This window comes from Lichenostomus cassidix, chromosome 8, assembly GCF_008360975.1.
Source record: "Lichenostomus cassidix isolate B80296 chromosome 8, HeHo_3.0, whole genome shotgun sequence".
NCBI lineage: Eukaryota > Metazoa > Chordata > Aves > Passeriformes > Meliphagidae > Lichenostomus > Lichenostomus cassidix.
In genome coordinates this window covers 2,280,180-2,301,445 of record NC_139489.1, presented here as the reverse complement: position 1 = coordinate 2,301,445, position 21,266 = coordinate 2,280,180, and the positions used below count along the sequence as shown (strand labels likewise).

The 21,266-nt window shown below is 42.7% G+C and overlaps 1 protein-coding gene across 4 annotated transcripts in view; it reads left to right on the top strand.

Moving 5' to 3' along the window:
• The window catches only part of PATJ (PATJ crumbs cell polarity complex component), a 134,395-nt gene that overhangs the window by 27,419 nt on the left and 85,710 nt on the right, over positions 1-21,266 (top strand). For all 4 annotated transcript variants that reach the window (XM_085067452.1, XM_085067453.1, XM_085067450.1 and 1 more), the window contains 5 exons: positions 732-866; positions 4,354-4,518; positions 5,287-5,415; positions 19,843-20,052; positions 20,922-21,041. In XM_085067452.1, the coding sequence (XP_084923578.1) occupies positions 732-866; positions 4,354-4,518; positions 5,287-5,415; positions 19,843-20,052; positions 20,922-21,041 (759 nt within the window). The remainder of the gene's footprint in view (positions 1-731; positions 867-4,353; positions 4,519-5,286; positions 5,416-19,842; positions 20,053-20,921; positions 21,042-21,266) is intronic.

The following is a 21,266-nucleotide window of genomic DNA, read 5'->3' as shown; positions in this document are numbered from 1 at the left end:
ATTTCTGCTGCCTTGTCTGGATTGTGTATAATTTTTATTCTAGCTGTCCTTATATTAAGCAGACTTAAGGCACTGAGGTTTGGAGGCTCTTTAGGGAAAAATTCCAAATTAAGGAGTCTTCCCACTGGGAAAAGGCTAACACAAAATGAGTGATTTCCCCTTGCAGAAGAAAGATGTCAGTCTTAGTAGCTACTTACAGAGAACACTTCATGGATGTTTTTTCTGCCTCAAAGTAGTGTAGCTCCCAAAGGAGTAAGACAGCTGATCTTGTGAGATTTTACAGTAATTATGGAATTTCCTTTATTCTTTTTTTTTTTTGTTTGTTTCTTTTATTTTTGTTTTGCTTCAACCCCATGAAAGAGAGGTTGGTACTGGATCATCTTTAAGATCCCTTCCAACCCAAACCATTCTGTGATGAGTTGACAACTCACCTTTTGGGTGGGATGAACTTCAGGTACTTCTCTCTGCATTTTTCCCAATATGTTTAATTAGTTCAGAATACAATTCAAATTGTCTTTTCCCCCCAAAGAGCAGACTGGTTGTTTTATTTGTGCAAACAGCTTGTAAAAGGAAGTTATGGACAGTTGTTCTATAACACAGGTGAGGTTACTGTGAACATTAATAATTTTCCTGTTTGTTCAATTGCATGAGCTCCTGAATCCTAAATGTGTTTATATCGTGGTAGATAAAGATTTATACTGAAATACATACTTACATTTATCTTTTGGCAGCTATTACCCATCCACACTCTGAGATTAGGAGTTGAGCTGGACACGTTTGATGGACATCATTATATATCATCAATTGCTTCAGATGGCCCAGCTGCAGCACTTGGGCTTCTGCAAGTGGAGGATGAACTTCTGGAGGTAAAAAAATAAAACAGAATCCCCACAAAAATAAAAGTTATGTCTTTCCTGTTTGTTTGGCCTTCTTAAAATGCTTCTCTTAAGTTCTCCTTTGGCTGCTGTGTGTGCAATAGTAATATTCCAGATTAGTTGTGGAAGCAGAATTGTGCTTTGGAATTCACATTCATTTTCTTCACTGTTCCTTTCCACATTTATGGACAAAATGTCAAATTCTTGTGACCTCTCAGTGACTTCATGAGGTTTTTTTTCTGAAATGTTTTAACATGAGTACCAAGAGTTACAAGGGCAGAGATAATATTTGTGTTGAGTTATTTGTAGTCCTGTGGCTCAGTCTTTTGCACAATTTGGCAATAGCTTTTGTGGTGGATAATCTTTCTGAATATTTGTCACTCCTAAAAAATTTACAACAGTCTTAGGAATAGTGGTTCCAGTTACATAATAAAATTTCTTCGTTGAGTGTTGAAAGATATTTGTGTGTATGAACAAATACATCAGTTTGTTTAAATTAGTATAAAGAGGTATTGGGGCAGCTTTGAAGTTACCAGAGTTACACCAGACCTATTTGCTAAAGAAAAATAATTATGTGATAATGTTGAAATAGTACCTGGGTTTTTTGTGTGTTTACATGTATCTATCAGTATCTCAGCCTTCAAGTAAAAAGACATTAATTTCCTATTGAATACCTGCTCCTTGTGGAATATTTTGATATCTGAACCTTTTTTAGTGAATGCAAAGAACATTTAATGGAAACAGAATTAGGCCTGCGGAAGGATTGATTTGTTAGGTGTGCAGCTATTTTGCTTTTACTTCTTCACCCTCTAACATCAAAAATTCATACTGGTATCACTAAGACCTAAAACATTTTCTTATTACTTAATGGAGGAAATCTTGATTCCTGAAGGAAGGGATTAATGGAATGCTGGAAGTGTCGTTTAAATTGCTTGGCCACTAAACAAAAAAAATTTATACAAAAAGCAATAATGCAGTTCTGTAGAGTAACTTAGGAAACTTTATTTGTATATATTTAACAGTTTTATGTATTAGTGTGTACTTAGAATTAAATTCACAGGTATGTCCAGACCTAGTGAGTATAAATTTTTTGCTACTCTGTAGTTGGGAGAAAAAACCCAACAAAATAAAAATGTGCTCTGGGGCTAAAACTGTGTGTGCCAGGTTTAGCCCAGACTATGTTTTTGCAGCCAAGTTATAAATCCCCTTAAATAGGGGTTAGCAGTGGAAAAAGTGACAGCCCCATTCCCCAAACAAGCAGCCTTACCTGGGCCTGATATATTTGGAATTGAAAAATGATCAGCAAGGATTCTTTTTTTAATATACAACGAGGCTAAATGTTGATTATTTTTAATGATGTGCTTGAATTATGCCAGAAAGCACGACATCCCTCTCCTGCCCTTCCTTTTAGCTAATCCCATTGTGTTCTTTTTTAGGAGTAAATTGCTTCTCTGTGCCCTTTTGTTGTGCAGTTTCCCTGCTCTTTGGGGGCTGATGTGGTGAATGAGTGGGTGTAGGGCACCTTGCCTGCTCCAAGGCTGATTTCTGGCAGCTGCAGAAGGAGAAATGGGAGTCCCCAGGTCTGCTGGGGGTGCACAGAAGCTCTTCCCCATCCATCACAGGATGCTGAGAAGTGCTGGTAGCTTTCCACCACACTGCCACTCTCCAAGCATTAAAAAATCCTTACGCGTAGATCCTTCTGCTTAAATAATTAACTAATGGATGAGCCTGATAGCTCAGCACTTGCTGTAATTCTTGCAGAAAAAGCCCAGAGCAGTTTCTCTTACTGTGGTGGAGGCCAGTTCCACCACTCTCAATTCTTCTGCTTGGCTGGGATGTAGAGTGTGAGAGGAACTCTGTGCTTCCCAGCAGTACAAACTATATATACACTGCAAAAAGCACAAAGGAAAAAGTGGGGGGAAAAAAATAGAAGTGATCAGGAAGCAAATGTTGGCTAAAGTGGGATTGCTGTGTAGCCTTGCATAAGATTGAGTCCCTCTAATTAGAAAGATCTGGGAGGTGTATGGAGAGGCTCTGCCACAAGTGCTCACCTACAAAGGTGTGTCCATGTCTGGGGAATGTTTCCAAGCTGTTTTCTAGGGTCAGGTGTGAGTTCCTTGGCAGTATGGGGATAGAGGGAAGTATTGAAATCTTCAGTTATCCCCACTTGCTGTGGCTCAGTTCCTGGTGTGGAGTGACTTGTATGGAGTGCTGAATTCCTAAACATTGCTGCATTCCAGCAATGTGGACTTTTGGTCATGAGAAAAGCTTGAGGTAGTGAAAGGAATCCCTGGAGCACACGAGGTGTTTGGGATTGAGTCCACAGCACGAATTGGGTTAAAGCTCTGCTCTTTTGGGGCTGCAGTGCAGATACGTGGCACCTGCTGACATCCTGCTTCCCTTGCATTTAGGGAAACCCCTGTGGTGCAGACAGAGGTACCCCTCAGGATATGAAGGTTATAAAATAGGTAAAAGAGGATGAAGTACTTCTTTTCTTGCAGGAGTAGAATCACAGGGTGACAGAATGGTTTGGGTTGGAAGGGACATTGGCAGGGACACCTTCCACCGTCCCAGGTTGCTCCAAGCCCCTTCCAACCTGGCTTTGGACACTTCCAGGGATCCAGGGGCAGCTGCAAAAAAAGGGAAACTGCACTATCCCATTTTTAAAGCACCATTATCTACCTATTTATCTATCTACCTATCTATATATTTTTTTTTCTGTTGCAAAGTCTGTGGTTTAGACCATCCATTAACAATGATCTTCTCTTATCACTCACAGTCTTGAATTTATGGTATGGTGGTAAGCTTTGACCCTTGTCAGGGCTTTCTGGTTAATTGCTTACTGTAATTGGTTTCTGTCTTACTGTACAAACACTTTTGCCTGTTTTCTGTAGGATCTACTTTAGTTTCAGCCACTTTGTTACATTTTAAACTGGCAAAGTTAGAAGCACAGAATCATTAAGGTTGGAAAACACCTCTGAGGTCATTGAGCCCAACTCTTAAACTAATTGTGGTAGTTTTGACTTCTGGGTTTTTGATTGGAGCTCTGAACCAGTGTTTGCTTAAAATACTAAAATATTAAATAAATAATAAATATTAAAATATGAGAAAACGAATTTTTTTATCATTTTTAATTCAAACACATGAGCCTAGTGCTGAAAAAAAATCCCCAACAAAGAGACAGGCGAGAAAGAAATAAGAATTCTAGGACAGGTTTTTTGCTTGGAAAAGTGGTGAGCAGAGAAGTCAGAGGAAGCTGGAGAGACATGATGTGGCAGTCAGTAGTCACGAGATCTTGGAGATGAAGTTTTGCATATGTTAATAAAACTGTGCAAGCTGTGCCAGAATCCCCAGGTAAAATTAGACTTTCACTCTCAGGTGGGGAAAAACACACGCCAAAAAAAAAAAAAATTAAATTAAAAGGTATCAACCAGCTGATTTAATTCTCCTCACATGGCTGTGTTTTGCCATTCTGCAGGTGAATGGGGTGCAGCTGTTTGGGAAATCCAGGCGTGAGGCCATCACCTTCCTGAAGGAAGTGCCACCCCCCTTCACCCTGGTGTGCTGCCGGCGGCTCTTCGATGACGGCACCGAGTCCCTGGTGGATGAGCCCCCCGTGGCAATCCCCCCTCCAGAGCAAAAGGTAGACTCCTCCTGTCATCCACTTGTGCAAAAGGACAGGAACTTTGTGAAAAAAGCATCTCTTGCTGGGTTTATATGGGTTGGTCTTGAGTTGTAGTGGGAGGACAAGGTAGGTAAATCACGGAGCTGCTTTGCTGACTGCACATCCCATTCATCATCCCTGCACTTAATAGGTGAGTGAGAGCTCTGAATTACACTAAATCACATCCTTGCCACCATTAGCTGATTGCTTCCATGTTCTGAGTAGGTTTTTTTTTTTTTCCATTTCAAAAAAAATGAAACTTAAATGTTTCTTTCCGTCGCAGGAGCTTTAAAGTCTCAAAATAAAGCCTGACACTTGTGGTTGCTCCTGTTTGCAAAAGTATTTACAGCTTGCCTTCTCATCTTTTCTGATTGTCTGGCCTTTCTATTAGCTGCCTGTGGTTAAATCTTTTATGCTATTTATTTTTCCTTTATGCATCTAATGGGACAGCTGAAGTTCATCAACATGTAACAGGTTAGTAATATTCTAACAATTAATTAGGCTAATACATGGGTGTTTGTGTGCCAGGCTGGGCTCTGATGCTCCAAACATGTAGGCCTGGGCTCAGGGGAGTGCTCAAGGCAGCAAGCTGCAGAAAACTGTATTCATAATGCTCAGTGAAGTTTTAATTCCATAAAAGGTCGCATTTTAGGGCATGTATGCACCATTAATAATCAAAATATTGAAGGGATTGTGTTTGTAAAGAGCTGAGAGAATAGGATTTGAACCAGAGCTTTTATTTTCCAGGTGAAACCCAAGGAAGACTTTAATCCTGAGGAGGAAGAAGGGGAATTGGCGTTGTGGTCTCCTGATGTGAAGGTTATTGAGCTGGAGAAGGACAAAAATGGTTTAGGATTCAGCATTTTAGACTATCAGGTATGCTTTTCTGTATAACTAAAAGCTAAAAATCCATTTGATCCTTTGTCTTGCATGGTGCCTTAAAATGTGTGATGTTGATTACTGGGTGATGGACTTGGCACTTGAGCCTAGAAACTGTAGGGAAAAGTCATGTATTTTGAGGTCAACTCTGTAAAGTATGGAGTGTTCTAAACCTCTGATTATTGGACATGATAAAGTGCAAAACCTTTAATCAAACTCCACCCCATAACTCTGAGATTTATGACTAAATGGTGGAGAAGGTTGTTTCTTGTATTTTGTTCTAACTTTGAATGACTTTTCAGCTGTGAGAGTGGTAAGTGAATGTTGAGTTTTAGTTGGAGTCAATTATATTCTTAATTGTTAAACTCCTTAGAAATTACCAGACAAATCTTTAATTGGAGGGAAATCCTACTAAAATTAATGAATCCTTCTTTCAAAAATACTGGCTTCAATTAAATACGTAGAAACTCTCAAAATCTGTAGTCAGAATGAAATGTTCTTCATGTTTCTAGTCAACATGATAAATTTTTTTAAACCTCCAGTCATCATATTTGTAAGGAAATAAAATAGCTGGATCACTCTTTATAATAATACACACATCACATCTGAGTGCTGCTTAAACATTGTAGTTTAATGAAATGCGTTCAACTGTTGTACATAAATGTCAAGTGATATAAAATTCACTTTTTGATACAATGAGGCAGGAATTGGGAATGAATTAGAAGGGAAAAAAAAAATATTTGAAGTATTATGCAAACCCATTAATTCTATATTTTACCAGTGCGATTTAAGATTACTGAAAATAGATCCTGTTAGTCATTTTAGCTGACACATGTTGTGTTGCAGTGCCAGCTCTACTGTAGAGTTGCTGGGAGTCTTTACAGAGCAGTAATACACAGATTTGCTTTTAAGTTCTCATATAATCAGAATTAATGAAGGCTTTAATAACAGGCTTTTTATTTACTTATTCGCAGATGCAAATACACGAGCAATGTTGTGGTACTTTCAGCTAAATTTAAATGCATTCTAATCAATTCTAAATGAGTGGTAAACCACTTAATCTCAGATCTTTATAATTTCAAGATATTTATGTATAAAGTGTGTAAAGTATGTTCTTTTGTTTGGGATTTGCCTCTTAGATCTTTTACACTTTTCATCATCTGCAGATTAATTTTTATAGAGAGATATCTGTGACTCTGGGTGTTTATGTAAATACATCCATCACATCCTTGAGTGCAAGGCAAAGAAAATAAATAATTGTCCATGCTACAGTGGAGGCAAGGAAAAAAAAAAATCTGTGTGTGGTTCCTGGGAGAGTGTTTGGAATTCTTAACGCAGATTTGCTGGGAAGCACAGAATTACAGCAGTGTTTAATTGTGCCTTAAAGGACCTGGAGACCCTTCTTTAAAACATGAAAGGTGTTTTTTTAGGCTCATGCTCTCTGTTTTGCAGGAGAAAATTCAAGGCTTTTAATGGTAAATGATACTACTTGCACTGTGTATTCACTGCTGGTTTTGCTCCTTTTGAGGAATATGATTTTTAATTTTTTTTTAGATTTTTTTTAATGCTGATGGGTCTTCCCATGGCCCATCTTCATCATCATTAAGAGATCAGCCTTTCTAGGCTCCCATAGTGCTGCTGGAGGTGGGATTGGGAGGAAAATGCTTTTGAAGGGGAGATTTTGAGCAGGAGGCCTGTTTGTGATGCTGATAATTAACACCCAAGGACTGACTCTCTGCCCATTACAGAAATTTAAGGAAAGTTTGGTGTTACATACCCAGCTTGGAGGAGGTGATGTGACTATCCAGAGTTTTTACAATCCCATTATTTCTGTAGCTGTAGGTTGAAATGACCCTTCAGAAATACTGGCAGGACTTCAGGAAGCTCAGTGGGAACAGGGAAGTGGCATCAGAGTTAAAAAGTGGTGATGCTCCATTATCCCTCCTCACAAGGTGTGACAACACCTTGGAAATACCAGTGGATTTCTGCCCTAGGGAGGGTCTGGTGTCCATATTAATTTTGGTTACTGAATTAGATGTGGTGCTGAACACTCCTATTGTATATAATTTAAAATATTTGGCATTTTGTTTCTCAAAACTGGCTGCTGTGCCTCAGTTGTCCAAAATGCTGTGCTTCCCAAGTCATGCTCTGGAAAACAGGATTAATAAAAACTCTTTGTGAGGCAGAATAAGAGTCTGAGTACGTGGAAAACTGAATGCTGAGATCGAGAAAATTATTACTCTGGCATATTAATTTTTAATGGGCTGTCTTTCTAATAATGTTTCATCTATCAAATAAATGATAAGCATATCCCAAGTGACTTGCAGGATATTCCCAGAAATGTACAAGCATAATTCCAATGCCTATATATTTTAATGAACTAATTACAAATTAATTATACCAATTATGCATAATCAATAGTATTTCTACTTTGTCCTGTGTTTTCTTTTGCCTGTCTTTAGGGATTTAAAGGCTTAAAACAGAGCCACCTTCTATTTTTTAGTAAGGTTTGTGCACATGTTCTTAAAACTTTGGGGTAGAGTTATCCCCTTTGCCATGACAGGACAATACATATATAGGATATTCTTCATCTTCCTGTGGTCACTATGCACAAAAAGTCCCTTTTTTCCCCTTTGAATGTTGTAATTTGTAATTATGTAGTAGGAAATCTAAAATACTTGCTGGTCTGCTGGCAGCAAGGTCAGTACTTGGTGAGAGGGGAGGTGGATGAGAAGCTGTTCCTGTGTATTCTTGAAATTATGGATTTCAGTGGGGGTTGGGGTTTTTTTGGTTTAAATAAGAAACACTGAAGACATCTTAAAATGAAATATTCTGTGTTTTTTTCTATTGTCATGAGTGTGTTGGGACTTTGTCAAAGCTCCTGGGCCAGGCACTGCTGTTCCTTGCTGGTGCTCAGGTGGGAAGGCTGCAGAGGTCTCTTGGCCACGAGAAAGGTGTGCTGCTCAGTCTCCTGGCCAGCTCCTCCATGAAGTCATACACTCTGCCTCCTTTCATTTCCTTCTAGTTTCACTTGGAGAAGTTGCTCTCCCTTTCACCTCTTCAGTAACCTTTATGTGGTGCTGCTGGCACAGGGAGTGCCAAGTGTGTTCTGATGGTGATGAGGCACCCAGGACACTGCTTGTGGGGTGATTTGGGATCACCTGGGATGCTAGAGGCTACAGCCAGTGTATTTTAATGTTCTTTTGTCTACAGACCTGGAAGTATCCAGCTTAACAGTAATTTTGTCTAGCCTGGAACTAATAATGGAATCCCAGAATGGTTTGGGTTGGAAAGGATCTTAACTCTCATCCAGTTCCAAACCCTGCACCTTCCACTAGACCAGGCTGCTCCAAGGCCCAGCAAGTCAAGAGCTAAGCCATTGTTTTTCAGACCAGTCCCTTTTTCTTAGAAAGAAATTAATATATATATATATATAAATCAGGTTAAAGTAGAGGAGAAATGCTTTCTAAAAAAAACCCTGTGATCCTGGGGCATTAGAGCAGGAGGAAAGAAAAATCCCACAAGACTTCTAGAGAAAAAGAAGAGATCACAGTAGGATAGAAGGTGCTTTGAGCCCTGAAACTGTGTTTACCAAAGACCTGATGCATTGCAGGCCAACAGATTCTGTCAGTAATGTTTTACAGAAATATTGGAAAAACCACAGGTAGCTGAATTGCAGATTTCTTGAGGCAGTATTGACCAGAAGGGAACTTGAATGGTCTGATGAGCTTTTATCAAATTAAACAAAAAGCTGAATGGACTTTATGTGGAGCTTAATTTACTGTGCTTTGAAGTCAGAGTCTTTTTAAAGCAGCTGCTTCAGAGTGCATGAAACTGGAGAGGGTGAGGGGTGGAACAGGGAGGTTTACCATTTTACATCACTCTTGGGAAGGGCTGTGAGATGCTGTTTCTCCCTGTCTGTGCTGAGAGATAAATCCCCAGTGCCTGGTTGCTTTTTCCACACTCCAGCTGCCCTGGAGACCTGTCAGGCTACAGGAGCTCCTGGCCTCACCTGTTCCCAGTGATCCATGGAGGCAGAAAGAGGCATTTCAGCACTGCAGGAGCTTCAAGTTACCCTGAGCTGCAGGAGCAGCGTGAGTTGTGCCTGCTTGGGCTGCCTGGGTCAGTGCTCCAGGGATTTTCCTGTGCTCTAGCCATAGGGACCCCACAGCTGCCTTATTTCTGGCTTCCCTTTATTATTAGTAGCAGTTTTTCGTGCTGTTGAGCTGAAGTCTCTTTGGCTGCACATTCAGCAGGTTATGTTTTGTCCTTCTCCCAGGGAGCATGGGAAACAATTGTTTTCTCTTTTCTAACAAAATCACTGCATAGTCATTCACGGCAGGAAGTGAAGCAATTTAAGTGTCTCCAAATATCTTTCCTCTTTTCTTTATGCCCCAAACAGGCTCCAGATGTAGAGTTACAAAAAAAGCAAACTGACTTCTTATTTGTAGAAGGTGGTATTCAAGTAGATTATATTATTTTTTCTATTTTTTTTTCTTACTTTCTTGGTCTGTTCAGCAGTGAGATGCAGGCTGGAATGCTTTGACAAGTTGCTGGCTAAACGTTTGCCCTCTTGTGATAATTTGAGCTTTGTCTGTTCTTGTGATAAGTTTGTTATGAACAAAGAAGCATATTCACGTCTTTGTTAAGCACATTTTCACCTGATCATGTGATGGAAACCTGTGGCTTACTGGCAAAAGCTGCACAGCTGTATTATAAAGCAGTTTGACAATGGCTATCAGCTTGGTACTGGGAAAACTGATAAAGGCAGCTTTTCTCCCATCTCTACAACCCATCCACATTCATTAACATCAAAGTTCTGTAAGCCTCAGTACCAACTGTGTTGGTACTCATCTCACGGAGGATTTGCTTCTCTCCCCCTATGGGAAAGTTCTACATCCTTTAAATCATATTAAGCTGCTTCATGTGTAAAATAATTCTTAATAGTGTGTCATGAATTGAATTCACTGTAGCTTTTTGAAAAATTCTCTTGGAGTTCAGCTTAAAAACCACTTTTCAGGACCGGAGAGCCAGTGAATGCAATTGAACACATTCCTGGAGAAGTTTCTGAGGTGTTCATGATTAGTGGATTCCAAAACCTCAGTGCTGAAGTACTAATGCACTGGGAGAGCAGAGAGCACTTCAGTAAGAAATCAAAGAGAGCGTGGATCTCACATGAAGATACAGACAGACCCACAGGAGCAGCTTGGGGAGGGAGAGATCTGGAGAGCCTGGAGGCAGGAAGCCACATTAGGGGTTGGGTGTTCCCTGACACCCAGCTGGGGTCATCAGTCTGACTCTAAATGAGAAGTTAGGGAGGAATCTCATAGAATCAGAGAATTATTTAGGTTGGGAAAGTCCTCTGAGAGCTTTGAGTCCAACTGTTCCACTCAGCACTGCCAGGGCCACCACTGCCCCATGTCCCCAAGTGCCACATCCACAGGGCTTTGAAATCCCTGCAGGGATGGGGACTCAGCACTGCCCTGGGCAGCTGTGCCAAGGTGGACAACTCATCCTGGGAAGAAATTTTTCTTTGTATCCAACCTGACCCTCTCCTGTTATGAGTTGAGGCTCTTTCTTCTTGTCCTGTCCCTGTTCCCTGGAGCACAGCCTGACCCCCTGGCTGTCCCCTCCTGTCAGCAGCTGTGCAGAGCCACAAGGTTCCCCTGAGCCTCCTTTGCTCCAGGCTGAGCTCCTTTCCCAGCTCCCTCAGCCTCTCCTGGTGCTCCAGACCCTTCCCATCCCTGTTCCCTTCCCTGGACACCTCCAACCCCTCCATGTCCTTCTTGTCCTGAGGGGCCCAAAACTGTCCCCAGGATTTCAGTGCCTCAGTAGTGCCCAGCACAGGGGTCAGGCACTGCCCTGCTCCTGCTGCCACAATCCAGGTGCCATTATCCTTCTTGGCCATCCCAACCATGCACAGCTCTTCCAGGAGAATGCTGTGAAAAACAGCATCAAAAGCTTCCCAAAAGTCCAGGTAGACACATCCACAGCCTTTCCCTCATCCACTAAGCAGGTGGTGTGGTTTTGGCTGGGATAGAGTTAATTTCCCTCCTAGTAGCTGGTGCAGTGCTGTGTTTTGGATTTAGCATGAGAACAATGTTGATAACACAGTGATGTTTTAGTTGTTGCTAAGTAGCAATTGCTCTGAGTCAAGGACTTCTCAGTTTCCCATGCTCTGCCAGTGAGGAGGTGCACCAGAAGGCAGGAGAGTTGATCTGAACTAGCCAGAGGGATATTCCATCCTGTAGGGTATCATATATAAATGATATAGAGTATATATATAAATGGGGGGAATTGGCCAGGAGGGGTGAATCACTGCTCAGGAACAAGCTGGCATCAGCACTTGTTTTTTTGAGGTTTTATTCCTCTCTCTCTTTTTCCAATGTCCCTTTTCATTGTGTTTATTGGTACTAGTGTTGTTATTATCTTTTACTTTATTCAGTTGATAAACTGTTCTTATCTCAGCCATGGGTTATCCCAGCCAGACCAGGGCAGCAGATTTTGGTCTTTCACAAAGCCATGCTGATCCCCAGGTTGTCCTTCATTCAGTAAAGGATAGAGATTTTCCTTATCCCTCTTTGCTGTCTTGTAGAGCAAATTCAAGGAGCATCCCTCCTGTCCCTGTGAGCTGCAGCAGCTTTGGACAATACCTGAGTTTGCAGAGAAATTGGAGCATTACTGAGAACATCTGTTTTTCTTTGCTTTGTCGCATATCCTTGAAATAAATGCTGAGCAGTATTATTACTATTAACCTTTAGAAATGTTTTCCCTTATTCCCCCAAATTCTCCAATCTGGTTGTTCTTTTTCATTTCCTGCTAGAAAGAATAGCTTTTAATAAAAACAAAAAACCCCAAACCAAAGAAATTCATTATTATTCCACAGATGTCTTCTGCCTGCAAGAGAAGGCGAGAATTTAAAGGGACAAAACTGTAGCTGGATTTTCTGTTAACCACTTGGTAAATCTCAGCAAGGCTGAGATGATGGAGATGAGGCTGGAGGAAGCTGTGCTGCTCTGGCAGTGGGCATGTGGAGATGATCGAGCAGTGGGTGTGGAAAAGCTCAGCCCAGACAGCTCCAAATCTGTTCTGAAACGATGAGGTTTGAGGTGTGTGTTGGTGCTGATGGATAAGCATGAAGTATCCTGAAAACTCATGGAAGTTATGAGGTGTTGTGTTTTCTTAGCACCTCACCCTGCTGGAAGTTGCTGCTCCCCAAATCCGAGGAGTTCTGTCGCACCTGGAATTCTCTGTCTGTTCTCAGTGTGATTCACTGTAACCTTAAAATTCTCTGCAACCTTTCTGCTAACCCTTCTGTCTGCTCCCCTGTCCATACTGTTCCTCACCCCTGGAAGTGTCCAAGGCCAGGTTGGACAGGGCTTGGAGCACCCTGGGATAGTGGAAGGTAACCCTGCAGGGTGTGATGAGATGACCTTTAAGTTCCATTTCAACCCAACCCAATCTGGGTTTCTGTGATTCTTTGGGCCAAATCACTGTTTGCAGATCCCTGTTGCATAAAACCCACCCTGCCCTATGTCCCCACTTTTATTTTGCAGCTTTTTCTGCAGCAAATCTCCCATAATTAATGTATGTGCTGTTTGTGCATCAAGGTTTCCTTGCAGAGGAGAGCTCTGGTTTGTGTGAAAACACATCCTGCACTTCCACAGGCTTTAACCAGAGTTGAGACCAGCTCACCTCGCTGGTGGAAGTGCTGCTGGGCTCTCTGGCTGGATTTTTAGTTCAGGACTTCTTTGAATCTGAAAGCTAATCAAACCCACAACCTGTGTTAAGGCCCACTGAGCACAGGCTGTGTAGGTGATACCATTTATACTTTTTCCCTTAGCTTGTTGATGTTTTTTTCTTCTTTCCCACACATCTCTATCCCTTCTTTATCTCATCACACAGTGGCTTTCCTCCACTTCCTTATGAGTTCAGGGATTTTTTTTTTTTTTTTCTTATCTCCATGGCTTTTCCCTGTAGTCAGCACTCAGTGTGTTTTTTCTGGAGCTGGAAAGTCTGAAAGTCTAAGATATTAAGAGAGCCTAATGAATGTAATCCCTGTGACTTTAGCTCTGGCGGGAGCAAATATGAAAGGCGGCTAAGACCTCAGATTGATTGAGAAGTTTGATAAATTAAAAGATAGCGGCAGGCACCTGAGTCCACTGCACGGTGACACTTTGGAAACACCCCGAGCCGGTGCCTATCTTGGATCTTTTTGTTTGGGAAGAGCAGTGGTGTGTGAGGTCTTTTCCCTGGGGTCCCTGGTGTGCAGCAGAGGGTGGGGAGCGAGCTGTGCTCTCCAGCCCTGCCAGCCCCACGCGGCTCTGAGTCAGCGCTGGCCACCGTGTTGGTTCTTGCTGGAGAAGGCTGATACCATTTCAGATCCCACATGATGAAAGCCTGGTGTGGGAAACCCATTGTGCCACCTCCTCCTCTTATTTTGCTGTTCCTCTCCTCCTTTGGGTGGGGCACTGTGTGGTTTGTTTCTGGGTTTTTTTTCCCCCCCCCCCCTCCCTGCGAATTCCTGTTTCTTTGCTGGCATTTCCCACAACAGAAGTTTTGATTAATGCCGGCTGCACACCAGAGCTTCTGAAATTCATTGCTTTATTCCCTCACTGCAGATCAATAAATAGTTATGTTTTATTTCCAGCGCTTTGCCTTACATCACGGCAAAGTTCAGCGTTCCTCCTTGAATACCGCTCTGTATTTAAGTTTGTGTTGCTTCAGCACATCAGCCTGCAGTTTATTTCTTTGGTACAGCCAGAGGCTGTGCGTTGTGTAATCTCCTTCCTGAGCAGCCCTGCTGACTGCAATCCGAGTGGAAGAGGCAGAAACAGGTCTGAAATGCTTCGAATTTCACTCCGGTGCAGTGGATCTAACGAAAACCAGTTGAGCACTTTCTCAGGGATGTTTTTCCAGGCTTGAGAGTGCCTTTGGCAGTTCCTTCAGCCAACTGCTGTAAACATGCTGGAGTGAATGAACAGAAGATTTGGACCTCGAGTCTCAGCCCTAAGTGAGGCCACCTTAAGGAGGGAATCAGACCTCACTCACAGCTGGCTCTCCCTCTCTTCCCTGAAAGCTGGGAGGCACTTTGTGCTTTGGAAAGGCTGCAGGGTGCTTGCCTGTCTTTACTTTTGCATCCCATTGGCATTGTTGGTGTCACTGTGGAGGGTGGCTCTGCACAGGGAACGACAGGCACTTCACAAAATGAGACCATGGATGAGTATTTTGGGTAATTTCACAACACTGAGCATACATGTACATTACTCATGTGCACTTCTACCTTTGTTCTACATAATAGTGAGACAAACATAAAAAGCCTCTGGTTCTTTTCATTGTTGCTGGGTGTATTTCCCTCGTACAGCACCAACAGTGTTGTGTCTAAGAGCCTTCCAGCCTGGTATCTTATTCACTGAAGAGTTTTAAATATGGATATGTGTGTTAGACCTGGAAGTGATCCCATGCAAAATGTAATGAAGCTGGGCTGCTCTGACCTCTGAGCTCCAACGCGTTTGTTTTGGCTCCCTCACAGAAACCTGCAGTATACAAATTGGCACTTGTAAAAATGTTCAGATAAATCAAAAATGGTACCGGTGGGGGAAAAAAAGTTTCAAACTGTTTCTTTTGGGATCCTTTGCCATGCTATTTTGGATGTGTGTTTTTGTGGCAGCAGGCAGTTTGTTGCTTGAAGAAAGCTGAAATATTCTAGGAAGTCAGGCTAGCTGGATTTAGATCTCAAGCGATGCCAAAACTAATATAGCCTGTAACTAAGTGAGAGTGACTTTGCACAGGGAATGTCAGTCACCCGCAGCTTTGTCTTCCATTTTCATATGAGCCTTTAAAAAAGCAAAACACAAACAAAAGCCCAGCAAACGTGGGAGCTGCTCCCATCCAGTGGAGCTGTAGCTTCAGGCTGCTCCTCATCCTCATCCTCGTCCCAGGGAGGCTCTGCTGGGGCTGGATGGATGGGGATGGGGATGGATTGTCAGAGCAGGGAATGCCTGCAGTGCTGGGAGCTGGGCTGGCCTGGAGTGCCCTCTCTTGGCTGCTGCACACCTCATCTTGTGGGAAGGACAGTCAGCCTGCTTGGGCACTTTTAGTTTCCCAGCAGGATGGGCAGAGGTAATCTGCACTGCTTCTGTCCCCAGATTTGCCTCCTAAGGCCCTCTGAGTGTGGGTGTTTGGTGGCAATCGAAGCCACAATAAAGCTGCAGCCCCAGCATTGCATGTAGGACTCTCTCAACTCCCTGCTTCTGGGACTCTCAACATTTTAGCAATCCAAGTTTTTAGGAGATTTCATACTGCCCCAAACCCAGGGATCCCAGAGGCAGCAACTGCACTGGCCCCTGCCTGACTCTCCACTGCTAAATGAAGCCAGAACAAATGAGGCTCTGAAAATAAGGAGAAAAATTTGACACCTGGACTCCAGGAAACATTTGTGGATTTTGATGGGGGGCAGGGGAAGGGAAAAACCTATGGTTCAACACAGTTAAATATATGGTGTGCTAAGCATGAATAAATTGTGGCTGTTTTAAACAAGTTCCTAGACTCCATGGCTGGCTCAGGCACAAAGGGAAGGACACCAGCTCCAGCACAAGAATTCCTCAAAGGGTTACCTGGAGGTAACCACTGTCCTGGGCTGCTGCTGCTGCCTGGCAGGGGGCAGATCTCAGCATTTACACAAGTGGAAAATATTCTCACGTGTGATTCTTGTCTTAAAAAGGAGCTTCTGTCAGTGCTGGTGAGCTGAGGGGGTTTGTCTCCTCACTGCCTTACTGTGCAGGGTGATTCCTTTCCTCGTTCATAAATGATTCATTTGTGTAAAGAATCCTTCAGGAGCGGTGAAAGTTCCTTTTTAAATGTGCCAAGGCCTGTTCATCATCTTGCAGGTCTTTAAGAATCTTAATATTTGTATGATCCATGCTCATTTTAAGATGGCCAGTTTGCCTGGGATTGTCCAGTGCACTCTCCCTCTGCTCTGATACAAAGCTGTGTAACAGTATTTCTTGAAATACTGAATTTGTGTCACTTCTGTATCCCAGCCCAGCACCATTCCAGCAGCACTCAGCTCTGCCTTTGGGGAGGGAGTTTCTCCCCAGCTTGTAAACTCCATCCCAGTAAATGAGCCTTCGCTTTAGAGGCTGAAATCTGGTCCTGCTGGTGACTCAAAATCACTATTATCTGGCTTAACATGAGCCAAGTAAAACGAGTCTAGAGCCTCAGGGTAGGTGTGCAGTCACACTGGTGCTCTTTAGTAACCTGGAATGGTTCTAGCTGGCCTGTTAATGTGGAGGCAGCCCCAAAAATTGCCTTTAAACTACACTAACTATATACAAGCTGCACCTTTTGCACTTAGTTAAGAAGGAAAGGATCTGTTTTTCATCCTGCTGCAAGCACTGCTTTCTTTCAAAAACAAGACAACAGTTCTTGCAGTCCAGTTGCACTCACCCTTTAGAAAATATGGATGTGAGTTTGGTGTTTGCTGTCTTGTTTTAGCAGGTGGTTCTTTGGGGTGTGCTTGGGGTCGAGGGTAAATCTTAAGGTTTCAAAAAATCACATTGTTCCTTCAGTTTAGATAAGGAAAGCACAGTGCAGTCCGGAGTTGAGGTAGAATATTAAATTATAGGGAATATGGATACATGATTACACCTTGAAATTCAGTTGTTTTATGTCTCCTTGTGCAGCTTTTGTTGCATTCCTTGTGGCAATCTGATCGTAGTTCAGCCCCTGGTGAGCTCTGGGGCTCTGAGCACTGCTGGTGCTGCTGGCTGAGCAGCTCATCCTGCTCCTCTCTCCCTGTGCAATAGCTCCCTCTGCTTGAAATCAGCAGTGGAAATGTTTCCTACTCTCCTGGACAGCAGTTTTTAACGTGGGCCCCTTTCTTTAACATTTCTGCTGCTCTTCATGAGGCAATTCTAGTGCATGGCTTATGCTTGGGTGTGTTGTGAAGCAGGAAAAATAATCACATTATCCTCAAAACTTCACTGCATAGGAGCTGTTTCTTTGCAGGAGCTCTCTTCCTTTTTACCATGAGGATTAAAGCTGCTTGGAACACTTCTTTCAGCTAAATTATCTCTTACCAAAACATGATTTATTGAGCAAAACTGTTTTTATTTCAGTGGTAAGTTGAAACAGGACTGTTTCTCATCAGAAATGTGGTAGTTAGGTCACTGACCCTGCACAGAATCAGCTAATGGTGAGATTCCCATGGCCTGCCTAAGTAGTTCTGATCCAGAACCCAAAAAAGAGCAGCTTTGGATCAGGCAGAGCAGCGATTTGAACCAGGCATGGGGGATTTTCTCCCCCATCCTCAGCCAGCACCATAATTACTGGGCCAGTCATTCCCTCCCCAAATTTTGTCAGCCTATCTGCATGGGTTGGGGGTGAGCGCTGGGTTTGTTTTGTTCATTTCTTATCAATACAGCTAAGCCAGCAAAAGTCACATTATAAAAGCTGTTGTGTCAGCAAAGGTGTAGTTTTGCTGAGAGAGCATTCACCCATTCAGGGAAGCAGCACAAGCCTCCCTTGCCACGGCGAGATGAGCCCACGATAGGAAAACTTGCTGGTTTAGTTCTCCAGCAAAGCCTCCCTGGTGTGAACAGCACTTTGCTTGCTGGGAAGTGGCTCTCTGGGCTGAATCCTGGCTCTGCAGAGATGCCCAGAAGGGCATTTCTGATTTTGCAGTGGAGCAAAACCCCAAATTTAAACCATCTCAGATGTCTGTGTTGGCTCCAGGGTCGTTGGGCACAGGGGTTTGCTGGCAAGAGCAAAGGGCAGCAGTAACTTCAATTTTTGATGTTCAGCACTTAAAGCAAAGCTGGTTTCTTGGTCACATTTTGGAATGAATCCCTTTGGGTTCTTCTTCCAAACTTCCTGCTATTCAGTTCGTTCCTGAAAATCTCTGGATTTGGGATGTTGGGAGCACAGGGAATGCTCCCCTGGGCACCAGGAGCAGCAGGTTTGGGCAGCAGCAGCACCTTGGCACAGCCCAGGGAGCCTGCTGGGCTTGGCTGCCAAGACATGGCATTCACAAGGAAACCTCTTGTGTGCACTGCAGATAAATTATAAAATTTAAAAATTATAAAAGAGCAGGATCAAGCAGTATCAAGCAAGATCAATTCTGTCCAGGAGAGAATTGTTGCTAATCTTTATTTACTTGAATCCAGTGTGGCTCTTCCTGCTGAACTCTGATTTCACTTCTCTAATTTCAGCTTTTTACAGATATTACAGGCATTGCCTCATATGTTTGCACATACCTTAAAAAACATGTGCCCTTGGAAAGCAGTGCATAGTCATATAAAAATAAAGGGTTTAAAAAGCATTCCTGTTTTCAAATTAACACTGAGGTGCTGAATTCGTGGTGGTCTTTGTGATTTGAATTTTGCCCTTGTTTTATCCCTCCCATGCCCTGAATAAGATGTAAGTCCTGAGGGGAAAATAGTTCCTGATTGTGCATTTGGAGACCCAATGCATGCAAGAATTTCTGAACTTTATGAGCCCTTAGCAAGGGGGAAAAAGGCTAATTGCAATCTTAAAAAAACAAATGAGGAAACAAAGCTTTTTAAAAAAAAAATTTTAAACATACATTTGTTTTTTTTATCTTTCTGCCACTATATAATAATTTATCATTTCATTGTATTGAGGATAATTTTTTTAAATGAATGAAGGCATGATAGAAATTGTACAGGACACAAAGCAAAGGCTTTGAGGATAAAAGATTAGGAGAAGTGGATATCTTTTCATCAGTTTGTAATGTGTGTCATATTTTGTGTTTCACACTCTCTATATCCACCACTACAGCGTTCCTTGTTTTCAATGATAATCTTAGTTACTCGTCTCTTACTGTCTCCTGTTCCCTGTTAAGGTGGAGAAAATGTCTTTTATAAGTTGTCACGTGGAGTTGACAAAGCAGAAACACTGCACTGACCCAGCAGCCATAAACTGCTATTTCTCAAATATTTGGTGGTTCCATTTGAACTTAATATTTTGAATTAAATTTCTAACATTGCAGCGATTCCTTTTCCCATCATTTTTGCTGCCCTGGAGTCCTGGGGTGACATGCAGAGTGGTTATTTTCTGTGACATTAGCACGTCCCAGGCTGGATGGAGGCTGGTGGAAAGCTGCCAGCGTTGTTGTTCTGTTCGCAGGTTGGCCTGGCTGTGCCTGTGTGTGTAGGGAGAGGACAGGCAGGGTATCAGTCACCCTTCAGATCTCCACATTTCCTAATGGATTAGGCCAGTGCTGGAATATCTTCCTTTTTGCAAACTGGAACTCTCAGCCAGCACTGTTTTCTGACCATCTCAGCAGGCTGCAGTTCTGTAGCATTACAGGATGAACGTGCTTGAGTGCTCTTTACACACTCCAAACAAACACCATCTTTCCAGGCCTTCACCTGTGGGGTTTTTTATTATTTTTCCCCCCAGGATCCCTTGGATCCAGCAGGAACAGCCATTGTGATCAGCTCCCTGGTGCCAGGTGGAGTGGCCGAGCGCGGCGGGCAGATCTTGCCGGGAGATCGCCTGGTGTTCGTCAATGAGAAATACCTGGATGGTGCCACTCTGGCAGAGGCAGTGGAAGTGCTGAAATCTGTGCCCCCAGGTACAGTTTCCCTTGGAATCTGCAAGCCTTTGGTGGTAAGAACTGATTTGAACTTTTTATTTTTTCCTATTTGATCCTGTGAGGTGTGCAGGTGGGGTCGTTGTGGGGAGAATTCAGGTGTGGATTTGGGGAACAGCTGGCTTGCTGTGCCTTGAGAGGACCAGAAATTCTGGCAGGTGGGCAGCTCAGTGTCCAGAAGGTCTGCCTGGAAAATCAATGTCCTCAAATTCTTCCTTAAAGCACATCCACGTGGAGCTGGGAGCTGTGCCTGGGCAGAGCCATGTGCACTGTGCACAGGTGGGATGTGGTTCCAGCAATTCTGCAAAGCAGGTAAATGTGTGCTGGAGCCCATTTCTCTCTGAGACACTGCTAAGTGCTTCCTTGAGCTCTGCTGACATGAAAGAAACTTACTCTGTTTGAAGTCAAGGCTGTAAATTCAAGGAGAATTTCCCTTTTCTGGAATCAGGGCTGTGGAACAGGCAGTAGTTTACTGGGGAATGCTGCACTATTGTTCATCAAGGGCACCCAGGCAAAATTAATTAAAGCCCCAGTTAATAGAAAGTGCTTGTAATTCAAAGTGGTAGAGGAGTTGTGAAATAGGAATGTAAGAAAGCTGTTAAATATATTCTTTCCTTTTCTAAAAATTGGTATTTCCTTGTTCATATCCTTGGATTTGTCTTTCTTTTCTACACATCACTTTAGGTTTTAGTGCATCTGAACCAAAATCTTCAAAGAACAAAAGCTGTTGACTTCATCTTCTCCAGTTACGACTTTCTATTTTTATAATTTCATAACTTTACCCTCTTTTCTAATGGCTGGTTCTCCTTCTCCCTTTTAATTTATTGAAATATGTGGGAATTTTTTTGTCATTTTCCTTACTCACAGTTTGGATTACATTTTTTAGGGAGAAAGCAGAGAGGAGGAGAACATGCACGGTGTGGATCCCAGCAGCATTAAAAGCAGCCCTGGCTCTCCAGAACCAATAGATAACACCAATTTCTCAGTAATACTTGAAGCACCACAGGTATTTGGTTACTTTTTTTGGTTCAACTCGAGTTTATGCAGACAGGAAATGATGTTTTAAAGTAAAAAAAAAAAAAATAGTATGTTTTTCAGATAAGACTGAAGTATTGGATTCCCTCTGAAAAAGCCTCTAACAGCAAACTGCACGCCAAGTGCATTGGGAGCACTTACCAGTGCAGTTCCCAGACTGCCTTATCAAATTTATTATGTCATTAAAATACCTTGG